General features: G+C 33.7%; 1 protein-coding gene and 1 long non-coding RNA gene across 2 annotated transcripts in view; one reads left to right on the top strand and one right to left on the bottom strand.

Moving 5' to 3' along the window:
- Positions 1 to 1392: 1392 nt before the first annotated feature.
- The window catches only part of LOC112906410, a 133689-nt gene continuing 109077 nt past the window's right edge, over positions 1393 to 26004 (bottom strand). Inside the window, exon 4 of the long non-coding RNA XR_003232321.1 lies at positions 1393 to 1519. This is a non-coding gene — a long non-coding RNA (uncharacterized LOC112906410). The remainder of the gene's footprint in view (positions 1520 to 26004) is intronic.
- The window catches only part of LOC108737346 (homeobox protein araucan), an 82674-nt gene continuing 76386 nt past the window's right edge, over positions 19717 to 26004 (top strand). Inside the window, exon 1 of the mRNA XM_025980474.1 lies at positions 19717 to 20002. Coding sequence (XP_025836259.1) covers positions 19955 to 20002 — 48 coding nt within the window. The 5' untranslated portion in view covers positions 19717 to 19954. The remainder of the gene's footprint in view (positions 20003 to 26004) is intronic.

Raw genomic sequence — 26004 nt, 5'->3', positions numbered from 1 at the left:
GCATATTAACTTTTTATTTGATTTAACTTTAGAAGAAAACTTCGTCGACTCCATCATAAAAGAAAAAATTTACTTTTTTAACGTATTTTATTATTTTCATAAACAATTTTACAATTTGCGTGCACAGTTCCAATGTAAATTTTGCCCTCATTCAAGTTATAAATTTTGCCACCAGATGGTGTATACCCATTTGACGGATCCCAATACGTCGGCTTTCTTTCTTTCTTGTAAAGATTGGCGACTGTTTTCCTAGGAAAGTACGAAGTTCTAAAGAAAATGAGGCTTTCAGCTTCAAGAATTTTATGAAGAATAACTCCGTCGTTCTTTCGCTGTTGATGGTTCAAATAATAAATAATTAAACGTTAACGTTAACTGCCATGTAAAGTACATCCGCGAAGACATTATAGGAAGCTCTTTCTAGTTCGGCTCTTTTTTTCTGTCATTATCTTCATGCGGTAGCTGATCCATATCAGCCCTTTTATAAACCGTTTCCAACGAAAAAACAGCTGACCTTTCAAGTAACAATTACAATATTACTTAGAAAACCGCCGACCTCTCTCCGACCATGCGGGTCGAATGCGTGAGAACCTGACGACCAACTAACGAAAGAAGGTACCTACCTACTCGCCACGAAGCTTTGCTACTGACAATTATTGCCATTTACGGGGCAAGTGACGCCGGAAAGCTCGCTAAACATTATACATGTTAAACAAGCACCGGCTCCGTTTAAATTATTTTTTGAACAAACACCAACAATAAATGATTCAGCGAGAGCAATGCTTAACCATTTCAAGACCAATAAGTTTCCAATTTTCCACGTAATCCTAGACACCATATTATACCAATATATCTAATCAATTTACATAAATGACAAAATATTTTAAGAAGTATATCAATGGGATAGTTCCCCCTCCCCCCATGACCTGAAAGTTTCTAAAAGCTTACGTGGAAATCTTAAAATCGGGCTTTTTTATAGACTTATGTTTGACCTCCTACGACCCATCAGAAGAAATTAACGAAAAACTAAAAACTAATAAAAGGAGTATATAGTCATATATATTATTATATTTGAATTTATTGATCAACCCTCCCCTTACGTTAATGCTAAAATTTCGAAAACCTGATAAATACGTATCACGGGACACTTGGAAAAACCAACTACTTTTTAATAACAATTCAATTTAACAATAATTGCTTACTTCGAAAAAATAAACCGTGCTTCTAGAAAATTATTTGATATATAAATTATCCTGCAGGCCTAAAATAAGAACAAGGACGATAAATTTTTTAAACTTCTCGCGTATCCTTCATTTGTTTAGCTACCTTCTTGATGTATTTTTGTTTCCACTTACTATTTCACAAGAATACCTTTGTATCCGCAGATAAGGCCCGTATATGCATAATACGATCCAAAAAAGGTTTTAAGAGATTATGTAGCCTGACTTACCATTTTCCTTCCGATGAAGTAAAGCAATTTCTTCAGTCCTTTTGAGCGCTACATCTCTAATTTCCTTGTAATCTGCAAGGAAAAACAAATACTACTATAAAAGAAGTCAATTACAAATTAAAACATTTATAATGCAATTAATTAATTACATAACTAATTGTACGATTACATACTACGTCTATATGTTTAGTAGTTTCAAAGTTTATGATAATAGCTGGAGTATTTGCGATTTTCATAAGGTTAGTTACGATTATATACCATTTTAAATGTTATTATCTATGTAGTCTACCGATACTTCATTAAGAACCATAAATAAACAATATAAAGGTAGTTATGTCACACACGCCACGAAACACAGTTGCGGGACAGGGCGTCAAAAAATAACGCAGTGTTTGAATTTTTCTTCTTAAAATCTAATATTAAGTAAGGGAAGTCATCCACCATAATGGTGATCTACTATCAACGTTGAGTTTTTGACTTTTCGCTAACCAATAATCGCAGTACGCGTAACAACTTTGACGTTTCGCGTTTTGTCATAACACTTCTTCAAAGCAGACCTAAGTTAGTAGCTCCTAGTTTATAATTGTATAGCTAGGTATAAAGTTGGCTTTAATTTTTTAATGATTTCTAGAGAAAGGGATGAAATAGAAATTGTATATCTTCAGTCTTAATAATTACGTTCAAATAACATTAATAGTTTACAACCAAATACATCATGAAGTGCTATAAAATCCAATCAGTGATTTTCATTAAAATTCTAATCTCATCGTATAGTATGCGTAGGTACTATAGCTGGAATGAAAAATACCTTTTAAATTGTAACAATGCTTTCTTATCAGCAAATAGTCACGAAGAGTGCAAATGCACTTTTCAATCAAAAAGACATTAAACAAGTTGTAGTGATAGAACGGTGGATTATTTAAGTGACTGATTACATCAGTACAAAAAAGTTGACGAATCAGTTACAAATGCCGATTCCGCAGTGAAATATTTCGATTCACTTCTTCTTCAGTTAAATATCACTAATTTACTGAGAATAACAATGAATTTATCAGTGACTTTTAATCTCACTGTAACTGTTTTACTTTTGGAAGAAAGATATACATGTCACAATCAGGCAAATGTAATTAAAATATTTCGCAAAGCAATTTCGTCACATTCGAAAAACGGGAACAAAAAAGTCGTACACGTAAGTGGTTGCATATGTAGGTAGCTACATTGGTACTTCCCCGAACAACAAAACAAGTACAGGAAAAAAAGAAAATTACATCATTTCCACCGTGTTCGTTAGTATATGTACACTTTATGGATACTTGAGCAGTGCGTTTGTGTCATAATTAGCGAAACTAGTACAAGTTTAATATTCATTTATGCAAAAGTAGCATTTTGTTACAAGATTACTTTTACTCCATTTGATCTACAGCTGTCAAATTTGATATTTATTACGGTTAATTAGAATACCGGGTAATAACATGTGTCCGTTTCGTTTATAATTGTATTATTTGCATAAAAATTATTTTTTACATTCGTACATGTACCTAATACGTAGACGTACAGACAGACGGGGGCGTGGTCAGATGCATTTTAATGCCCCATTGCCAATTACTATAATACGCTCAGTATCAGTATCAATATCGAAGAATTAAACGGCTTAAGTCCGTGGCGAAAAATAATACGCATATTACAAGTGCAAAGAACTCTCACGAACTTAGCAATATAACAAAGTATAATAAAAGGCTTTGCATTTTTAAAATGTTCCCATTAATTTTCTCCCAAGCCGTGCGAGCCCTGCTTCCTATCTCCGATGTATGTATATCTACATTTCCAACAAAAGTTTTATGAAGCAGCTGCAATAATAATACATACACACGCATGAAACGACTAATTAATTGCTGCAAGTGTATGGATGTCATAACTACTTAGTGCCTTTTAAATTTTCCGAACGCCCGTACGCTAAGGGGTCTTGTCGACAAGTTTCACCTGGTACGGGAAAAAGCGAATATTATAATTTGAAAGAAAACAATTTTTTACAAATTCAAAAAGTTTCGTACCTCAAGCTGTTGTTTATAATAAAATGGATGTTTGCAAGATGATTTATGGGAATAAAACTAGACATACATACAGTACCCATGCATGTTAATGGGATCTACACATCCGTTATTTTTTCTTGTTTTAACAGTTTTTCAATGTGTTCTATTTTTAAAAAGAAAATCCTCGTGAATAAATTGAGAGCCAATCTTATAAGACTCAGCGTACAGCATTTGATATTCTCGTACTTGTTAATATGAATTCGAAAAATTTAAAATTTCAAATTAAAAGTTGAAATTACGGAAAAATGCACCAAAATAGTAAGGAGAGAGTTAGGATCCCGCTGCCTTGTGTGGACTTCATGAGTAAGGAGACCATATGATCCTTGGACTAATTCTGAATCACCGGAGAGTACTCTGTCGCCAATTTTCACGTTTTTTAATAATTAATTTACTATACCTTAACAAAACATATATGTAAAGTCCTTATTCACGGGTAACGCAACTCATTTCCAATCCCACCACATAAAAACTCTTCCGTTTGGATTAGTCCTTTGATATCAATTTTTCTTAAGTGCCTGAACTATAACTGTCGCATATCGCTTTAAAAAGATTTTGAAAATCAATCTATTATGCCAGCTGGTAATTTTCAAAAATGACCCACCAGCACAGGTTTATCGTTTATCTAATCGAACTTCCATAAGGTAGATGTTAAATTGGCTACTTGTTTTTAAAGTTATACATGTGTCAGGTTTGCCTCATAAGGTCCTTATGATGAATTTATAAGGTATACTTTACTTCAGTAAGAAATTTACTGGGAAATCTCTGTTTGATGGGCGGTAGGCGCTGTAGAAGTCGAAAAGAAATAGACCAGATAGGTCTTAGACATCAAGAAATAGTTAGAGACATATTAGAAGCAGAAACAGAAGTTAAGAGGAATATAGGTAGACCTAGATTAGATTACTGTTCACAAATAGTAAAGGATGTGGGTTGTTATAGTTTTAGGGAAATGCGAAGATTAGCTCAGGATAAGAAAAAGTAGAGGTACGTGCCCAACCAGACGTCTTAGGAGTGATGACCTTATGGTGTAATGAATCATTTTCGATGTATTTTTCAAAGGTAAATTCAAATCTAGTTGCTTTAAAATGTTAAAATTCCAAAATATCCTAATCTCAAAAATCCAAACAACCCAAGTTGACTATGACAGTAAAAAGTGGAGGTGTGTGTTCAGTCAGTTTTTGGTTTAAAGACGTCTTTAATGTTGATTACTATTTATTTTTGTAAATACAGATTCTTATTGCATATTAATTCAATATAGCATTTCTTAATGTAAGCAATTTTATTTTATTTTGGTTCATTCTACTGTGATGCACCTGATAGTGAATTTCATAATTACGAAAGCGCATCTTCACAGTAGGTACGACTGTGGTTATTTGGAAAATGTTGTAGCAATTTTCCGTAAATTCATCAATAAATATAAATTGTCTCATTAGTACAATTTCGAGGTACTTAATTGGATTCTGTATCATGTACCTAATTATAGTCGTGAGAAGTAGAAAGAATGTTAACACATTTTCCTCTAACTAGAAGCGAATTTATTACGGTGTCTGCCTCGTCTGGTTACCTCACGACCTGTATCTGGAAAGGCGTGCTCCTTGTATTTAGCCACAATTAATACTTCTTTAGTAAACGTTTATTTAGTAAATACTGTCTCTGTAATCGTCAATTCACGTACTAGTGTTAACTTCTCGGTACACATACTTCTCGGAAGTAGCATTGTGGGTATTTAAAAGTTTTATTATTCTCCTGTTTGACCAGCAGTTGTGAAAATTAAACAACTTGGAAACTTCCAGCGCAGCCTGTCTTTCGTTACCGTGTGTGTATGTATTTTTCTATCGTAATAATATCTAACAATCTTCGACTAATAATGGATGTTGATCCAAACAATTACACCAAATGTATCTAGGCTCGATCATCATCGATCATCTCCTCAATAATAAATTAGTCAGATGAAGGATAAGGAAACGTAATTCTAGTTCTGGGCTTGAGTATATACGACAGATCTCTGGCTATCTCCCGAGCCTGTGATATTGCAAAGAATAAAAAACTAACTGAGAAGCTCAAAGCTCCACAAAGGATTGAGGAGTTCGCTGTAGAAAGTAATGTCAAAGAACTTACGAAGAATTAAGCCATTTATGAGTTTTGCAAATCAATAATCCTGAATAAAGTAGTAATCTCTCTGGTAGCTCTTTTAATGAAAATAATCGGCGCTGATTGGGGGTATAAGAATATTTACTGGAATAAACCTACACAGATGTTGTGCCTTGGTTTAACGCTTTCACAAGGCTACAGTACATGTATGTAGGGAAGAAATGGAATAAAAATAACTGTGTTATTAGATACCTACTAATATGTTTATTTCTGTTGATAACTCAACTTTTGGTTAAAATACCATGAACCCCTAGACGTCCGTAAGGATACGGGATGATTCCTACTGGTTCATACTTTCTAAATAATTTTGTAGGTACTTGCTTTTTCTGCCTAGTACTTATTTAAAAAAATATATTTATTTGACGTAATTTCCATAAGTCCGCAAAACCTATTAAAACACAACATACTACAATAGTTCAAAGATTATCTTAGCCTTATCTTGTACCTATCTTCTTGCAACAACATAAAACTTATTGTGTCCTTTTATAAGTATATGCACTAAGTGATTTCTTCAGGCTTTTGAAAATACAACCCTTACGATTACGTCAGTATCTCTGTATGCATGTATAAGTGACCACAATTGAATAAATATTTTCATGAATTTGTTGGGTTCGATTGGTTTCTGGACAAGAAGGAGCCAATGATAAATAGAGAAATAATGAGAAGACCGTTTAAACTATTTACTTTTCATTGTTCAACGACGGGGGGTACTACGTCGACGGGGGGGCAGCATAAATACCAATTCATTCATAATGCAGGTCTGTCATTTCGAATTCCTATCGCTGCTGATGCTGGTTGCGTCTCGCCGTGGGTCATGGGACGGATAGATGATGATAATGATGATGATGCTGATGATGACGGTGATGGTATTTCCCGTTCGACTAACGTTGACAGGTAAAAATAGTTTGGCGCCGTCGGAAGTGGACGTGTGCTATTTTCACAGTTTATAGACCTGGTGGTCAACTCGGATTTTATTAAGGGATGGGCTCATCGACGTCACGCTTTAATCCGTAAAACTGCCACCGACCGACCCGAGGCTGCTTACATTCCAATCGGCTTAATAACGCAACAGATTATGTCCTACCTCTTTTAAACCTTGCATAACTTGAACTGATTATTAAAAAAATAGTAGATACGTATATATACTTAATATTGTAAATCGTTTCAATCATTACTTAATGAAAATATATATGTAATTGCATACATATCGAAGATTTTCACAATTTATTTTATTTTATATAGCAATTGTTTCGTTAAAACGTCGTCACTTCACATCTTGTTACTGCTTTTAACTATTAATTTCTCCGATAGAGTACATAAGTAGTTAAATAAACTAAATGTCGAAAATTTTACCATTAGATTCAATGTTTTTAAATGATTTTATGTGGAATTAATTAATTATTATTTATTAAGTAATGGGTTTTATCGTTAGAACCAGTGATAGCTATCTGTATCTATATTTAACACCATAAATTGGAGTACATGCTAAAAAATATAAAATCACACCAATCGTCAATAATTTTTTTGCCCGTTTATATTAATCATTAAATTAACTCTTTACGAAGTAATTGTAATGAGAATAAAAGTAGAACTTCATTCGAATATTATTAAGTAAACAAATACCTTCCTGTTTCGAGAAGTAATTAGTAATCCTGTAGTGTCAAGTATTGTTGGCTTGACCTCATGCCGAGTAAAGTGCATTCTGAAAAATACCTTAACAGGAACGAAATGCATAAACTTATGAACGAACAATAGTGATAGGGCAAAATCTCTTGGTAAATGCAAAATACACGAACCCATCGAAATAGCAATACATTAATCCTTTTCTTAATCCACTGTCTAACAGCAAATAGTCTTTGTATATTTTGAAATTCTTTGCTTGATATGCAAAGTATAAAGTTTTTGCATACCAAATTAATTATATTTGTATGTTGTTTAATTTATGTAATTTAACATGTTTTCAAATACGTAATGCTTATTTTATAATTATTTTATTACATACTTATACCCTTATGATAAAATAAAAAGTTGCAAATTTAGTACCTAATCTTACCACCAACGAATTATTTTTAAATATTACCTCCGAACCTACAAGTTAATATTATGGTAAAAATAGATACCTTCAGCTTCAAGAAAATGTAGTGAAGACACATCTTTTAAAATAAATCCATTTGGTGGCCAAAACGCTTTGGCAACAATTTTTTTAACATTTTTGTCACCAATTAATGGTNTTAGGGTTCCCTACCATAAGAAAACTAAATAAGCTATTAATCTGGCAGTTCATCCCCCTCTCTCACGTTCCAAATTCCAAATTCACAAATTGTAGCATATTTGTTTTTTAGGGTTCCGTACGTCCGAATGAAAAATGGAACCCTTATATGTCATAGTCAATTTGCTCTACTGGACCGATTAAGTTATAATTATATACACATATAAATTTCTGTGACCCAAACACGGACGCATAGCGTAAATAAATCAGTTTTGAACATGGGGTTCATTTTTGGGGGGTCAACAGGAAATTAAAAAAAAAAGTTTTTCAAGCTGTACCGTGTGACATATCAAATAAAAGGGCTTGTAATTAATTTATGTTTTATTGTGCTAGTGTATGTTCAGCATTACAAAACTTTATTATGTGCTCTTTTACGTTTTCAATATTCTAAAGGTTGCTACCGACGTTTATTTTTGTATAATTCTTTAAATATGTACCATCATCATAAGGTCGTCAGTCCTAAGACTGGTTGGACACGTCTCCACACCTCCACTCTTTCCTATTTTGAGCTAAACTTCGCATTTCCCTAAAACTAGAACAAACCACAACCTTAACTATTTGCGAACAGTAATCTAACCTAGGTCTACCTCTACCCCTCCTAACTCCTGTTTCTGCCTCTAATATGTGTCTGACTAGACCTACATGCCTGAGAAGGTGTCCTACCAACCTATCCCGTCTATTTCTTATTGACTTCCATGGAGTCCTCTGTTCTCCAATCCTTTCTAATGCCTCTTCTAACCTTTTCTACCCACTTATCCTCATCATTCGCCTATGACATTTCGAAGGCTTCTAACCCTTTCTCTTCCGCCGCGCCCACTGTCCATGTTTCGCACCCGTACAACGCTCCAAACATACACCTTTAACAACCTTTTTCGAATTTCTAAATTAACCGTTCGCGAGCATAGAGTGCATTATCTTAATTCTAAATTAAAATTTTAATATTTATTCGCCACCATTCTTTTGTTACTTGTTTTCTTTTCCGCATAGCTGATATTAAAGCAATTACACATATTTAAGAGTTTCGAAGGTGCTTTAATCGTAATTGCAACTATTGTTAGTTTTTTGTTTGTTATTACGTTCGTTATTAAGTAATCGGAAACTTATTAGTAACAGTACACTAATTGAACACATGTAGCTTAAACACGTCGAAATGCGGCTTTGGAAATAAATTGAATTCGAAAGAGAAAAATGAAAACGAAATTGTGTTCCTTATAATTGTTTGTAATTTTTCAATTATATTTAACGCGTCATATGAATCGAAACCAATTTAAGTTACAATCGGTAAAAATAAATGGGAGAGGAAAAAGGAGAGAAAAAAAAAGCGGGACATGCATTAACACTCGATCGTTGCGAAAACTTATCGCTAATCAGGCACTTTAACAACAGCTAAAGAACATTAAAACGCTACCTAATTGCCATTCTAAAATTACCGTGACGTTTCATTTCCATTTTGTACCCATGAACTTAATGATATGTCCATTATAAGGTGCGCGTTAGTTCGTTTGTGCATATGTGTGTGTTCGTGTTACGACTTTTTTGTAAACATGTACACTTCGTTCAAAAGTTTAGAAGCAATCATTCTTCTTACACTTTATGATTAAAGCAGTGCTTCTCAAAGTGGGATTCGTGAAAAATAAATAACAATTCAATCAAAACTGAGGATGCACTGATATTATTGTGGTCGGTACCAATATATCGGCTATAAAAAAAGTAACAGTTTAGTCTTAGATATACTTAAAACATTCTTGAATTATCTTTACAAAACTGAAGGAGCTTTATGTATAAAAGACGCAAACGACTTAACTGCCAAAAACCTTTTCTTTTGGCAACTCTATTAGATCCAAAGTTTAAGACATGTTTTTTCGACGCTGCTTTATCCCAAACAAATTAAGATTTTTCTTGCGTTTTCCGAGTATGTCTTAAATTATAAAAATGTACCGGATAATAATTTTGCGTCTACCTGATAACCGAGTATCCAGTATTAGCTGTGCCGGGTACTGAAGTATTTTAGTATAGTAATCAATAAATAATACATATTAAGACAAACGGCCTATCCTAATACAATCTTAATTACCAATTTTCATTAGGTTATACATTATTGCTGATGTTTCTTTTCGTTTCTCTCTGGTAGAATTACTTGACACTGCCGGGTACTCGACGTCATTATCCGGTATCCGGCCGGATCGTAAAAAACTGAAGGATTCGGGTAGGTATCCAGCCTATCTCTACAATATTACAATTAAAAATTTTTTTTTGTTATGTACCTATATACAAATTTATGGCTTTCGGATTTTCCCTTTATGTGCTTTTGTGCTTCGTCTTGCCAAATTTCATAATTCTAGCCCAACGGAAAGTACCCTACAAGTTTTAATTCCCTTACGAGTTACAAGATATGCGGCATGAATGCCCGTATCCTTTTATGGCGTTAAGTAGAAGTTTGAAGCTTCAAAGGACTGCAGACCTGAGTACGTATGTTTGGTATTAATTTCAACTTGATACCTCCTCGCGTTCCTAATAAGAAAAAGGGTTTGGAAGATAGACAAGGGACAAGCGGACAACGAAGTGATCCTTAAGGGTTCCTTTTTTCCTTTTATGGTACAGAACTCTAAAATCTATAAGTGTAGTTCGCGTTCGTTCAGCATAAACAGCACCTCCACTCTTTCCTATTCTGAGCTAATCTTCGCATTTCCCCAAAACTAGAACAATCCACATCCTTAACTATTTGCGAACAGTAATCTAATCTAGTTTTACCTCTACTCCTCTTAACCCCTGTCTATAAGCCTTTACTACAATATAACAAATTCTGTTTTTAATTTTCAATAAATAGTACTGTAGGAGATTTTGTCCTTGCAGTATCATATGATTGTCAATTTTATTTTCAAAAATACAAATTAAGATTATTCAGGATGTTGTTATTATTAAGTACATTATTATTAATTGTAAATACGGTCAAAAACTTTTACGTTTACCTTACCTGCTGCTACGCCTACAGTGAATTTCGCCTATTGTTAAATGTTCGTATCTAATGTAGATAATTACTCATTTCTAGCATCCTTCATGTTTTCGCTTTTCAACAACTTTGTCGTATGATAAAACAACACGCTGTTATTCAAAACAGTACCTATTTTTCTTTTGTATTCGACTGAGAAAGAAATTGTTTTCGGTGTTACGTCTAATTTCACGAAAATCTTTGATGAGATAAAAAGTTAATACGTAATTAGAAAAAAATGACTATTGTTTATCAACCAAGTTTGCATTGGAGGAAACATGAAATAAATAGAAAAATAAATGAATTCAGGTCACTTTTTAAGTATACAATCTTTCAAACGTTATCTGTATATCAGATGATGTAAGACCCTACTAGAATGTACAGGGGGGGGGCATGCCCCATGTAGTGTGCGGGTGTCATGTGACTGATGAGGGGCATGCCGGTATAGGGATTTCCCAGGAGATTCCTCAAGAAAATCCCACCAAAAAAAGTGGTGATACTAAAATGAGGATTGCCTTATAGATTTTTCATATGGACCTCAAGGGGCAAACCTACCACATGTATAAACTTACAATTAAATCTAAGTGGTATATCTTTTGGGAAAGAAGGGATTCAAGATCCTCTTATTTTCTCTTAGTAAGGGTGAGAGGGTGTAAAATTATTGAAAGTCTGTTACGTCAGACGTAAAAACGTCCCCAGGATAATAAATTCTGCTGCCTGACTGTTAGTACTTGACAATTAATCATGTTGATTATTTTACATACCCATGATAGGTATGTACGACTTGAACTGAAACCAACGGAGATATTAGAGAAGAATATTTGAAGTAAATCATGTTCAGTGAGACGATAAATAAAAATTCTGTTTCGACGTCGATTCAATGAGGAGGAAAACAAGGGCACGCGAGTTTTACACGGTGGACATTTGTTAATCGTGGAGAGGCGGTCGAGCTGTTGAGACGACTTCGTAATTTTAGATGTTGCTACAGCGGCAGTGTCATCTATTTAGGTGGTCCGCTAAAAAATAGATCCAGTACTTTAATTTTAACCGCTACGGCGATCCGTAAATTGATCATTTTTTAAGTAGCACGTGCGTTCGAAATGTTACGTTTCGACCGACTGCGACTGACTGTTAGATCGCTGCCAACAGAATGTAATCATTAGTCTTGTTTTGAAAACGTGACAACAATATTAATTTTATTGTAAGTAAACCATTAAAAAGAAACAAATAAGATGGATCCTTTTAGCGACCTGACTTCTACGAATATGATCAAAGGAGTTGTTCGCTAACCCAACCAACAGGAAACGGAATGTTTAAAATTGTTTTCTTTTCGTCTTTGTACTTACTCAATTACCTATGGCCGCACCCATTTATGAAAATTTCATATGAAGTGAAAGTTCCAATATTTAGTGTCCAATTACCTGGCACCAAATTTTTTTAGCTTCGACATATCTATTTTGCTTTGTTTCTTTTTTTTCTTGGTAAAATGACTGACTGACAAAAGTAGCTGTTGTAAAGATCTTGGCAGCGCTGCAGAACTGCCAAAAATTATACTTTCCAAGAAGATAACAGAAGTGAAGTGTATTATTATTCAACATCGATAGTAGGTGTTGGTGTCAAAGAAGATCAACAGTTTTGCAAAAAAAAACATCGAAGAGCGTTTCAAACATTAAAAACAAATGGACACTAAATGTTGTTCAATAGTATTGGCATTAGCTACCTAGTCGTGGATTAAGCTCGCCAATCAGCCTTGGGCGGAACTGACAAATTAAGCGTTTGCAATGTTTGATCCAATAATGGAAAATCTTAGGCAAAGCTTGATCCAATAATAGAAAATCTTGGACAAAGCTTGATTCATTAATAGAAAATCTTAGACAAAGCTTGATCCAATAATGAAAAATCTTGGGCAAAGATTAATTCAATAATAGAAAATCTTAGACAAAGCTTGATCCAATAATGGAAAACCTTGGGTAAAGCTTGATCCAATAATAGAAAATCTTGGACAAAGCTTGATTCAATAATGGAAAATCTTGGACGAAGCTTAATCCAATAATAGAAAATCTTAGACAAAGTTTGATCCAATAATGGAAAACGTTGGGCAAAACTTGATCCAATAATAGAAAATCTTGGACAAAGCTTGATCCAATAATGGAAAATCTTGGGAAAAGCTCGATCCAATAATGGAAAATCTTGGGTAAAGCTTGATCCAATATTGGAAAATATTGGGCAAAGCTTGATCTTGCTGTGACCTCCTACATGGGTACACCACATGATATTTCCGCTAACCTCTTTATGAAAAAGTTGGTTGCGACCCATGCGCTCATGATGACACAACTTCTGCTTCTGTTTTTCATCCACAACAAAACAATTACATTCTTAACACCTTTATCGATCAGAAGAACACTTGCAGATTTTCGCTCATGATGCGATTCGGTTTGTTGCCGTTTAAGAATAATAAATAGCAGCTTCATCATACGTACATAATAACAGTATCCCTTTCCGAACATTTGTAATATTTACAAATATGCATATGAGTTTTGCAAAGGTACATGTGTTCGAATATAAGCCATCAAGATCTATCTTCATCAAGCGTTGCGTGCTCCAAAGGTTTCGATGTCCACAGGCAACTGAAATAATGCCGCAATTTCCTCTTTAGACTTCATTTAATATTCTTTGCGAAATCTATAACTGTTATTGTAGTATTGCCTGTATTGTAACCTTTACGCATTTGTTACCATCACTCATAAAAATTGATTATTGCATTTGATTCGTCTAAATTTAGTTCAAATCGTTTAAATGGTTGTTTTACATATGTATAATCATGTTTCCATGGGCATATTATTAGGCGTGAATATTCCAAACAAAAAAAGACAAGTTTTCATACATGTAGCTAGATGAAAAAATCATTTAAAGGCTCTGTTTCCACAATAAAAATTCTTATGCTCTTTACGACAATTTTTTTCCACGAGCGCATTTTTTTCCATTAAGAGAAAAACTTCCTGAATTCACAGTCAAAAGAACCCTACTGTGCCATATTCTAAAACTGGGGGGGGGGGGCTCCCCTCGATTGATTTTATAGAGGGGGCATATCGATCTCCTACTCCCCACATTTACGAGCACAGGTGGTAGAGTAATTACTGACGACATTAAATTAAGCAAGAATTTATACATTTTTTCCATTAAAAGAGAAACTTCCTGAATTCACAGTCAAAAGAACCCTACTGTGCCATATTCTAAAACGGGGGGGTGCCTCCCCTCGATTGATTTCATAGAGGAGGCATATCGATCTCCTATTCCGCACTTTCACGAGCGCAGGTGGTAATCAGAGTAATCACTGACGACACTAACTTAAGCAAGAATTTATACATTTTTTCCATTAAGAGAAAAACTTCCTGAATTCAGAGTAAAAAGAACCCTACTGTGTCATATTGTAAAACTGAGGGGGATGCCTCCCCCCGATTGATTTCATAGAGTGGACATCGGTCTCCCACTTCCCGCTTTCGCGAGCACAGGTGGTAATCAGAGTAATCACTGACGACACTAATTTAAGCAAGAATTTATACCATTTCTGCAGCTCGTGGTAGGTAGAGATATTGAGTTAATTGTATTTGTGTATGTATTGTTTCTTAAAAAGAGGCACGCGCGTATCTTATAAGAACCATTCATCGAAAACAATACGACGGAATTTAAATGTACGCCAACTGCTTTTTAATAATCTGTAAAACCCTACACGACACAATACTGGTCTATGTAAATAAAGCTTATTATTCGTTTCTGTCGTTGAATAGTAAGCAGTTAGTCGAAATAATATGTCCAAAGCACGAAAGACTTGTTTCGGACACGGTTTGCCGTCGATTATATTCCTCTCTTTTATTATTACACTGCGTGTGTGCGACTATGTGTTCTTAATGGTTGAGAATTACAGGCTACGTGATAAGTTTTTTTCGTTTGGCTGATGGAGGATTTCAATTGAAACGATAGATCTCGTGATGAGTAAACGACTATTTTAGGGGAATTATTTTTCCATTGTTTTATGTGGAACTATGCACAACACGTACAATAATAATAGGTTGTATTCAATTTGCATGCAATTGTCGAATATTTCTCATTTGACTTAGCTCATACATTGCACGAAATTTTAACTGCGAATAATCTAGTTGGAAATACACAGTAATGTTGGATAAATGACGGCAAGGGTGATTAGAAATACTCACAGACGGCCATGAGTGCGCCTTTTTTGAAACTGGTTACATTGTAGATCGGTGATGCCGAATTCCCTCCCGCAGGTAGTTTTGGTTAAAATCTAGATAGTCGAATTCCCTCCCGGGTACTAGCCGAGTTCCCTCCCGTTCATATCAGCTCCGATAATTAAGTTAACGACTACTTACCGATTTTATTTATCGAAAATAAATATATATTCATAGTGCACTTCAGTACTTCAGTAAATTAAAGATAAAATAATTTCAGAAAGAAAAAACGTATCAGTTATGAAATGTTTATTTATTTAATTTTAAAATGGTTTTCCACTACCTTAACAAATTCAATGTTTGGAAATTCGTGTGCGTCTAGCTTTTTGATGCAATCATCTAGAAAAACTTTATTAGTTTTAGCCGTTGAGGGGCAATTGATGCATAATTAGGAGGGAATTCGACATACCGAAAATTTTAACCCTAATTAAAAACAGGTATATGGGAGGGAACTAGGCATTATCTTTGTAGATAACGTTCAAAATAAAAACCTTTCGAAAGAAAAAAAATCAGACAGATTTGCTACCGCCGGTTTAAAAATATAATATAATTCAGATGTTAACCATAGAAAATCAGTATTTGGTTCCTAATTAGGGTCCCAGTGAATATTTATAAATAATTAAGTAGTTCATTGGCTTTTTATTGTAACTATCTCTTGTATTTTTGGATATTTTGGATATACTTATACATAGCTGTTGTATATGCGAACGGAAACAAATCTGATTTTTTTTATCCATTACAATTGCTTTTTATTTATTGTATGGAATATCTTCTATTACGTTAATGCATATTAATTTCCAAAAAACGATTTTTTAATTCTCGGCAATTTTCGATGCGATAATCTATATTAGATGAGCTTTTTCTTTTGCTTTCCACAGGAGTAGCTACGGTATATGTATGTACGAAAATCAGACCGTTCGTAACAAAGTAGAAAACGCTCGTACTAAACACGAAATTATAACATTTATAGATACCATAAATTAAATAATATAACGCGAAAAATAATAATTATTACATAAGTTATTAAAAGCGTAATTTACAATACACTTTAACAACTGATTTATACGTAGACCCGTAGTGCTAATGATTTTCGGAATTTAGAAATATAATAACTGATTTCAATTACACACATGTTAAACAAAAATTAATTAAGTGTTTAATTGACAATAATTAGTGACTGTAATATATTACGTTGGTAATTTTTCCGAGCAAAGTTCAAATTGTGACAAAGTATACACTAGTGGCAAATGTTCATAATACATAGGCGAATAGCTAGGAGATATCCTATGGATAGGATATGTACTGAAATTAACAAAAAAAGTATTTTTTATAAACCTCAATTGCTACATTGTTTCACCATGAATAATTCTTTAAAAAAAGAAACAGTCAGTTTTTGGAGATAAATACTTTTTGAGTTGTTATAGTTAATTATTCCAGTGTTGATAGTACAGCAGGTACATACTAAAACCAACAAACCATATCAACATTTAACTAAGAATTTCCGAAAATGTTTTTTTTTCCTGCCATTACAGACTAATCGACATTATCAGTACGATAACGTTTAGGTATTATTAGCTAAATTTTACGATAAACGGATAATCATCACACAAGTGAAGTATGTAATTGCACGCATTTGGTGTTCGCATATTGCGAGACGACTTAAAACTTATTATAGATACACGAGTGTAGTTATAAAACCATAATTCGTAAACGCTAAATAATTACTGTTCATTAACAAATACGCAAATAATTACCTTAACAAATTAGTGTCAATTAATTGATAAAGTGTATCTACTTGCATATGCACTTACTTATGTCATGTCATACAAAAAAGTACAAAATAATTTCTTTAGATAATTTGTACACATTTGTACAGTATTATTTTACATTACAATTTCTAAAATAATGATAAAATTAAAATAAGATTATAAACAGGTAAATTACTATATTTTAATTCTTTTGAAAAAACGGTAGCACCAAGGCTCAACAAAAGTAATTTTTAACAAGAGATAACACCAATCTAGGCATGTCTACCTCTCAAAAAAAATATTCCTCGTCATTAAAAGACGAGGATTGATAAAATTCATTTTTTATTACCCCATTGGTTTGTTAAAAATAGATATTTGTTCTTTTGGATATAAATGTAGATGTTTTCAGTTTCGGCATAAACTATAATTGTAATGTTTCGAATAATTCTACCAAATAAATTGATAATATTAAAATATTTAATTTAATTATTTAATAGACTGTTGTTGTTGAAACATGCGTCCTAACCGCAGCACACGAATTATTGTGTAATGTGTATTGTAGTTGTTAAAACTTTAAAATCTTTAACAAAAGCAGAAGGGACGTGGATCTTCAATCCTTTCTTATAAGGGAGTTAAATATATATTTCTATCTAATATGTATGAGTAGGGTTAAATAGCATAAAACAGCAACACCTTCATACAGAACCTACCTACTTGCACTTCCCTACATTTTTCAACGAAAGGAGGTAACTCATTTAATTTTTCTATTCATAAAATTACGTCAAATTTGTGTAAATTCTGTTGTAGTAAGAGCGTTCACTAAACCCCTGAAAAGTAGGAGAGGAAGCGAGTGTTAAATCCCCTCTTATTAAGGGACTTAAATGTGCGTACCTGGGCGGCGGGGTAAAAAACCAATAATGGACACGCCTCATATACGCATATTTGCACCTCCCCACATGCATTTTGTTAACTCATTGAATTTTTCTAGTGATTGAGTATTAAATCAAAATTATCATAAAAGGGAAATAAATTATTTTTGTCATGGAAGCTAGAAGTGATAATAAACATTTTTACCCTTATTTCTGCGAAAATTTTCCTTGAATCGACACTTTCAATAATCATAAAGTTAAGCTGAATTCGTGTAAATTCGGTTGTAGTTCTAAGAGCATTCATTATACCCCTGAAAAGTAGGAGAGGAAGCGAGTGTTAAATCCCCTCTTGTTAAGGGACTTAAACGTGCATACCAAGGCGGCGGGGTAAAAAATTGAGAATGGACACGCCTCATATACGCATATTTGCACCTCCCCGCATGCATTTTTTTAACGAAAGGATGTAACTCATTAAATTTTTCTAGTTTACAGCAGGAGTAGGTATAATTCACCTCTAATATGTGCCCCATTTTACTGATTGAAAAAGTATTTAAGACTTTGAAAATAGCAGGTACGCGGGGATGTGGTGTTACTACACATATACAAGTACGCGGAAAGGGGCAGAAAACAGGACATAAATATACACCTTATATTTATACCTACACCTACACCCTGCACCGCCACATTTTTACTGAAAGGATAAGGTCCGGTCCGTAACCTAATTGATTTTATTTTTAGATTTTTGGATAGAAATTTTATGTTATATGTTAGGTCCTTTTTAATGAGATACTTCAATGAATAGCAAATGTTTGCATTCAAAAATCTTATTACTCTTTCATGATCATAAAATTACGCTAAATTCCTGTAAATTCGGTTGTAGTTGTAGAGAAACATTCATTGAACCCCTGAAAAGCAGGAGGGGATCCGAGTGTTGAATCCCCTCTTATGAAGGGAAATAAACGTACATGCATGTGCGGCGGGGTAAAAAATATGAATGGTCACGCCTCATATACGCATAGCTGCACCTCCTCTGATGCATTTTTTGCGAACGAATGTAACTCAAACACTTGTAAAATAAGAGTGGCATATTATTAAGCATTAATGTTTCTGCAGGAAATTCAATTATAGGATGTTAGAAATACTTGCATCATAATAATGCTACTAAATATTTTTATAATTCAAAAGTTAATTGTTAATTGCTTTGATTGGAAGTATGAAATATATGTTTAATATTCGTAAGCAGGTAATTATGAGTTAGTTGACGTTTACATTTTCTTAGTTTAGGTGCCAAAGTATTTGTACATTGCATCAGTAAATAATTGGTATGTTTCAGAATAAAAGTGTAACGATAAAGTTAATTTATGAGTCGTGTTCAGGAGCATTTCCAACATGCTTTTTAACTAAAAACAACCGAATTGAGATCAAAACAAGAGTAAAGTGATGTACGTGTCGCTTTTATCGCGTCGCTCAGCTTTATACCATGTCCATTTAATAAACATATCTGAGAATATGCACTCATATCTTTACAGTTACGAGCAAACACACAACTGGTGACAAAAAGATCCAAACTACTCGAGGTGTAAAGTGGGTTTCCATGTAAAAAGCAAAACATCATTCGTACGAAACAGAATACAAATGATGCCAGCAATTCATCGAGTCAAACACCTTGTATCCAATAAATTCGGTTAGTGTTTTTGTTCAGCGAGGTGGGATTTGTAGAGATCTGCTAGTCCCCATAAACATGATCGTCACATGTTAACTCCCCTTTCCCCTCAAAAAAGGCGTTTCAAACAGTTTAAGGCGGGCATTAAAGTGGTGGGGATCCAATAAATGTTCTTTATTCTTATATAAGACCGCCTTTTCCATGTACTTGTTGGTTTAGAGTTGTCACTCCACCCCCGTGAGGGTGTTGCGTTTTGTGTTGTTTTCTCCTGGCCATCAGTAACTCCAGTCATTCTGAATTCGCTTTAGAGTAAAGTTCGTATTGTTGTATTGACTTTCTTTTTCATTCATGGTGCTGTGCGAAGGGTTCGCTAACACCCCCGGACACGTTTGTGACATAGTGCGGACCGAGGATTTTTGCCCATTACTCTATGCGTGAGTGAGTGACTAGTGAAACTTTTTATTTTTTAATCGGTTTATATGAAATGGCAGCTTATGCACAGTTTGGTTACTCTTATCCGTCGGCATCTCAGGTATGTCAGTTAATAATAGTAACCCCTAAGCGCCTCTAACTTTGGTGCGAGCATTGTACATCTCCATTTCAAGAAGCAAAAACACCACGCACTCACATTACCCCTTTACTGTACATTTTGCTCTTACTCGCCCGCTAAAGATATATGTAGGTATTTGTTCCCAGTCGTTGTCGAGCAGTAGGTACTCTTAAGCAAAGCTTTTTCGTTCCATGCACATTTTCATTAACCAGCAGGGTTATATCTACTACTCGGTAATTGAACACTTCCATATGATTCAAAAAACATTGCTTTGTAATTCTCTTAGTTAAATTTTTAAAGAGTGGTAAATACTCTATTTAATGAATGGACAGATATTTCCATGAAGATGAATGATGGGTCAGATTTACAAAGATTATCTCAGTAAGAGGTAAAGGATTTTGTGCATTCAGCGAATAGACTTCATACCTACCCAAGGGTCAATACGTTGATAGGTTGGTAGGTACCTGACTACCTGAAGTCAATCTTTTCAATGGAAAGATGAATATAAAACCGGATGGATGAGGTTTCTCATTGAAAATGGAAATAATAAATCTACATATAAATGTTGTAATGAGACGACGACGTGGGTAGAAGGGTTAGGTACACTTAAGTTTAAGCACATGTAGGGCAACCTGAGTCCATAGCCCATTAATATTAGGTGAAGCTGTTTTTAATTAATTCTATATTCCATTTATTTGGTAAGGGTTTAGATAGAAAATTAGTATTTACATTGGTATAATATATTTACTAATATAGTTTATGATTTAATAAGTATTTTAAATTCATTGTGGTATAGTAAATTGTTAAAGGATTTGCAATAAAACAAATCGTGACATGCTCACATCGACAGGGGGCTATTATTCATTACAGTACATAATTCATTCCTAAAATTTTTAAGATAATGCCCAATCAAAATAAAAAATTAATCGTTGAGCATTTATGTTTATTAATAGGTACCTAATTAAAATTAGTTACAAGTGACTGATTGTGAGGATAAATAATTAATGTTCAATTGATTAATGCTCTGTAGATAATGCAGTCCTGCATATAATAAATCAGCAGTACAAATTTGAATATGTAATACCTGTAGATACCTATAAGATATGCGAGTTGCTGTTGTTTTATGTAAAACATTCCTGCATTTACTTTTTTAATGGAATTTTTAAGAAGGAGATACCTTCATAGGTGTAGTCCAACAAAAACTTACATTGAAAAGATTAAGTGAGAAATTGAAAAAATTAAATGAGATATGACAGAAATTTTAAAGCCTCATTAACAACACCCAATTAGTTAAGGATGTGGGTTGTTCTAGTTTTAGGGAAATGCGAAGATTAGCTCAGGATAGGAAAGAGTGGAGGTACGTGTCCAACCAGTCTTAGGACTGACGACCTTATGATGATGACAAACAAATAAAATAGATCATTACTGATGGCTCCAAGACCGAGGAGGGAGCAAGTATGTGTAATGATACTAGATGAAAAACAAAATTACTATAAATTACCAGAAATGTGCTCTGTATTCACGTACGAAGCCTATGTTACCCAGAAAACCATAGATTTAATTAATCCACAAAATATAGAATCTTATTTAGTTCTGTTAGACTCACTGAGCATACCATATGATGAACAACACGAGTTGAATTTTTCGGTTTATTGATAAATTTAAAATTAAGCAATTGTTTTAGACGATACTGTTTTGCATTATGCTTTCATATATTAGGGGGTTTATTTTGAAAATGTATGTATCTGTTTCATGCGGATCTACCTATCGTGTCGATGGTATTTTTTGTCAGAATGAAGATACATATGTATGTATGTATTTCGTGATACGAGTAGGTATAAACCTAGTAGGTAATAGCGAAAACAGCTGTTTCAAATTTAAATTGTAGGCTTTATCCAATAAGTCTTACAAGTACTGCATTCCATTATTTTCATTAAAGTTATTATGTTACTATTTTGGGTTTGTGAGTTACAACCACTTCTTATTTTTCCCACTTTACTGACGGATGGAATAGTTGCTTTTAAGTAATATAAGAAACTCTGGAAAAGGGTAAAATAAAAAGACAAAACGACTAATAATACCCAATTAAATTATTACTCCTGTAGTATGTCAAAGTTAAATATATTGTAAGGAAAGTAGTAAAAACATCGGATTTATTTTTTTAAGACGTATTTTCAGTTTTATTTGATTCCCAAGTCCCCCTACCTACCTGATAAAATAAGAAACAATAATTTTTAAACTGACCGAAACAAAAGAACTGATACTCTTCTGATTCGGGTTTAAAAGCCATCGCCGGTTGGACTTTGTTTCTAACGTTTCGTTAGCACGAGTGACAATCCTCTTCACAGGTCCTTCCATCTTCGAACCACATCAAGCATCGGAGATGGAAGGACCTGTGAAGAAGGACCAACCGACGATGACCTTTAGACCCGAATCAGAACAACATCAGTTCACCAATTGGCCTTTACTAATTTATCGAAACAAAAGACGTAGAGATGGATAAAATATTTATCGAAAATTTAAGTACCTATGACGGTTTTAAATGCTATCGGCTGGTGAACTAATCCGAAAAGGACACATCATCATTATTATATTAAATAACTAAAGATACCTTGGTAGCGCAAAATCGTTTTTGTTATTTTAGTAAACGCATAATTCACCCTCAAAACGACAGAGCCATTATTGGTGATCAATTCTCATAATGCATATCCGTGATTATCGCTTAAATGGAATCGATATAATTAGAGACGATCGGCGCATTTACCGTCGCAATATTCCTGTTCCAATGTAGTAATTAATGTTACGTATACGTACGTGTAAATGGAGCCTGCGCACTCTTCGATATCTACAATAATTATCTATATACGAGTAAGGCAAAACAAAACGTTCACCGAACATAAGTTACACGTTTCTTTGTTGCCATTTTTTTTTGTGTGGAATGTATTTTTTCAGCCACGTCTATCTGAAAAATCTCATCGTTTCTGATAACTGTTCTAAACTAGACTAAACCGAATCTCGAAATCTTCTGAACAAAACACAATAACTCTCAAAAATGAGGTTACATATGAAAAGATAACTAACGGTAGGTATTTATATGAATTTTTCCATACCACGTGGCATTTTTCAAATGATGATGTCGTCGCTTTTGATGATCGTATGATAGGTACGTGGTAGATAGAATATACCTATGTTCGGTTTTCATTACGCCACTAGTGTATATCGAAGTAATATCCCTACAGATACATTCACATGCAATGCATTGTGTATTTATGAAGTTCACGAGTGTTGAAGAGCGGATGGCAAACACTGAATCCCTCTGGTAAACATTTATTTAGCTCTCGTCGAACGGCGTTACTTCTTCATAAAATAGGGACCTATCCGAGAAAATTGACAGACAGACAGATAGATAGATAGATAGATAGACGAGACCGTCGGGTTAAATTATTTGTAAAATAGTGTCCTAAGACTGGCTGGACACGCACCTCCACTCCTTGCTATCCTGAGCTACTCTTTGCACTTCTCTAAAATTGAAACATCCAATATCCTCAATTATTTGTGAACAGTAATCTAACCTAGGTCTACCTCTACTCCTCCCTAACTCCTGTTTCTGCTTCTAATATGTCTCTGACTAGCCCTTCATGTCTAAGGTGTCCTGCCAACCTAACCCTCCGTTCTAACACCTCATTTCTAACCTCTATCCATGGCATCCTGATCATTCACCACATTTCGAAAGTACATGTTTGACAATAATACAGACATACCCTTTAACAATCTTTTTCGAATTTCTAAATTAACTGTTGGCGAGCACAGAAGTGATTTTTTTTTGTTCAAGGAGACTTTACCTTGCGCAATCCTCATGTTTCGTATCTCTACTCCTTCCGTCCTGAGTTATCTGACTTCTTAGATACTGAAAATCAGCGTATTTTCTAATTTTTCACCTACTATCGTTATACTCTCTCTTTCCCTTGCATACCACAATTTCTTCACAGAAATTCCACAACCATAACCTCAATTAGTAAATCACTAATTATTTACCCATAATATAGAAACTTCACCGCTTCCAGATTATTCCACTGTAAAGTATTTTGCACATAGTATACTGAGTACATATTTCAATCAGAAAAAAGTACACTCTTAATATTGTACCATTGCTAGGTACCTATAACGTTTATTATGATAAAATTTCTATCACTATTTTCCATTTCAAATTTGTTAATTAAAAAGGATACCAACACAGGTAGGTACCAGCAGATAAAAAAAGTGTAATAGGTATTAATTAAAGAAATGATTAGGTACCGTTAGTTTTTACAGAGTAATTAGAATGTAAAAGCGTGTTAATGCCATATATTTTCACATGTTTAGTGTGTAACTGCTTATTTTGTAAAATTACAAATTAATGGGACAAACTGATGTCTAATTACATAATTCTATCAATTAATAGTAAATTATCAATCCTTTGTTCGTAAAACGTAAAATAATAATATTATAAACCGATCAATTAAAATACTGATTAAGGAGCAATAGTTATCCGGATTCTCTACAGGTCACTATTGGTACGAATAAACGGTTTAATCGACAAAAAAATCAAATTATTATCTTCTTCCATATACCTATTAGTACTTCGTCGTCAATTTTAACGAAGTTCATTACATATGAAAAATTTTTTAAATAAAAAAGTCAAATTTATTTTCAGTAACAGTTTTAATTCATTGTAAAAAAATGTGTGAGATAGACCTAGATAAAATTAAGTGTTCGCAAATAGTTAATGATGCGGGATGTTCTAATTTTATGGAAATTCGAAGACTAGCTCAGGATAGGAAAGACTGGATATGCGTGTCCAAGCAGTTTTAGGACTGACGACTTTATGTTGAAGAAAATCATTAAACAAAACTATTTATAAAATCGTATATAGCAGCTTTATTTTTTAGAATTTAACACAAAATAACAAACTTCTCTATTATAATGTTTTCGTTCTATATCTGAGCTGTTTAGTTTTAACCCTTCGTCCTTCCGTTCACCAATTGTCTTAAATTAGAATGGTAATCTTTTTACACAATAGTTGCATTTGCTTCAAATAGTATTATAAAACAGTCACAAGTTAAAAATTGGTAAATGATGTACCTATTCATTTCAAAACTGAAGACCTCTGAAAGTAAATGTGTTGCATATAGGGTAATTCAGGGTGATATGGCCGTATTTTTTTTAAGGTACAATTTTATATAATTATTACAAAAAGAAATGAAAATCTGTTCTTTATTATTAATCTTTTATTAATCAACTTTGGTTTTACAGACTTTGGTGACGATTTATCAATTGACATTTTAGTAATTAAATTAAAAAAAAAATAAGTAAGTGGCCATCTTATCCGACCCATCCGTGTCAGATGGTCATAGCACATTATCTCTTCGTCCTTTTTCCTTTTCCTTTCCCCTTGCCTTGATTTTCCCTGTCTGCAGTCTTTTCTTTTGCCTTTTTTCCACATTCTATCACAAGTATTTTCAAACGGAGTACAATTTGCATGCATCCATTTAAGACAGTAAATACACTGAATCCAATCTTCGATTTTTTCAGTTTTATAGTAGTTTTCACCACACCTTATACAATCGTATTCGTAATCTTCTCCAGCTGTATCTTCACTATCCAAATGTATTTCGCATTCTTCTTCAGAAGTTGATTCTGCTTTCCTCTTATGCAAACGATGCTTACGATTTTTAATTTTTTGTTTCTTCCTATTTTTTGTTTTCTTTCTTTAATACTTTCTTTTGAAGTCAGTATTTCTGCCACTTGTTTTGCACGTTTTCTTGTAGTGTTGTCAATTTCTGGGACGAGACTTAATTCACAAAGAAATTTAGAAGGAGTTTCGATAGTGTCTGTAACAGATTTTGAGGTTCCTGGTTGGGGTGACTTCGACTCACGACCCACTGGTTCTAGGATATGACTTCCATTCGAAACGTTAGGTTGTATTGGTCCTTTATTTTGATCTT

This window comes from Agrilus planipennis, unplaced genomic scaffold (assembly GCF_000699045.2).
Source record: "Agrilus planipennis isolate EAB-ADULT unplaced genomic scaffold, Apla_2.0 scaffold132, whole genome shotgun sequence".
Lineage (NCBI taxonomy): Eukaryota > Metazoa > Arthropoda > Insecta > Coleoptera > Buprestidae > Agrilus > Agrilus planipennis.
This window is presented reverse-complemented; position numbering and strand designations above follow the sequence as displayed.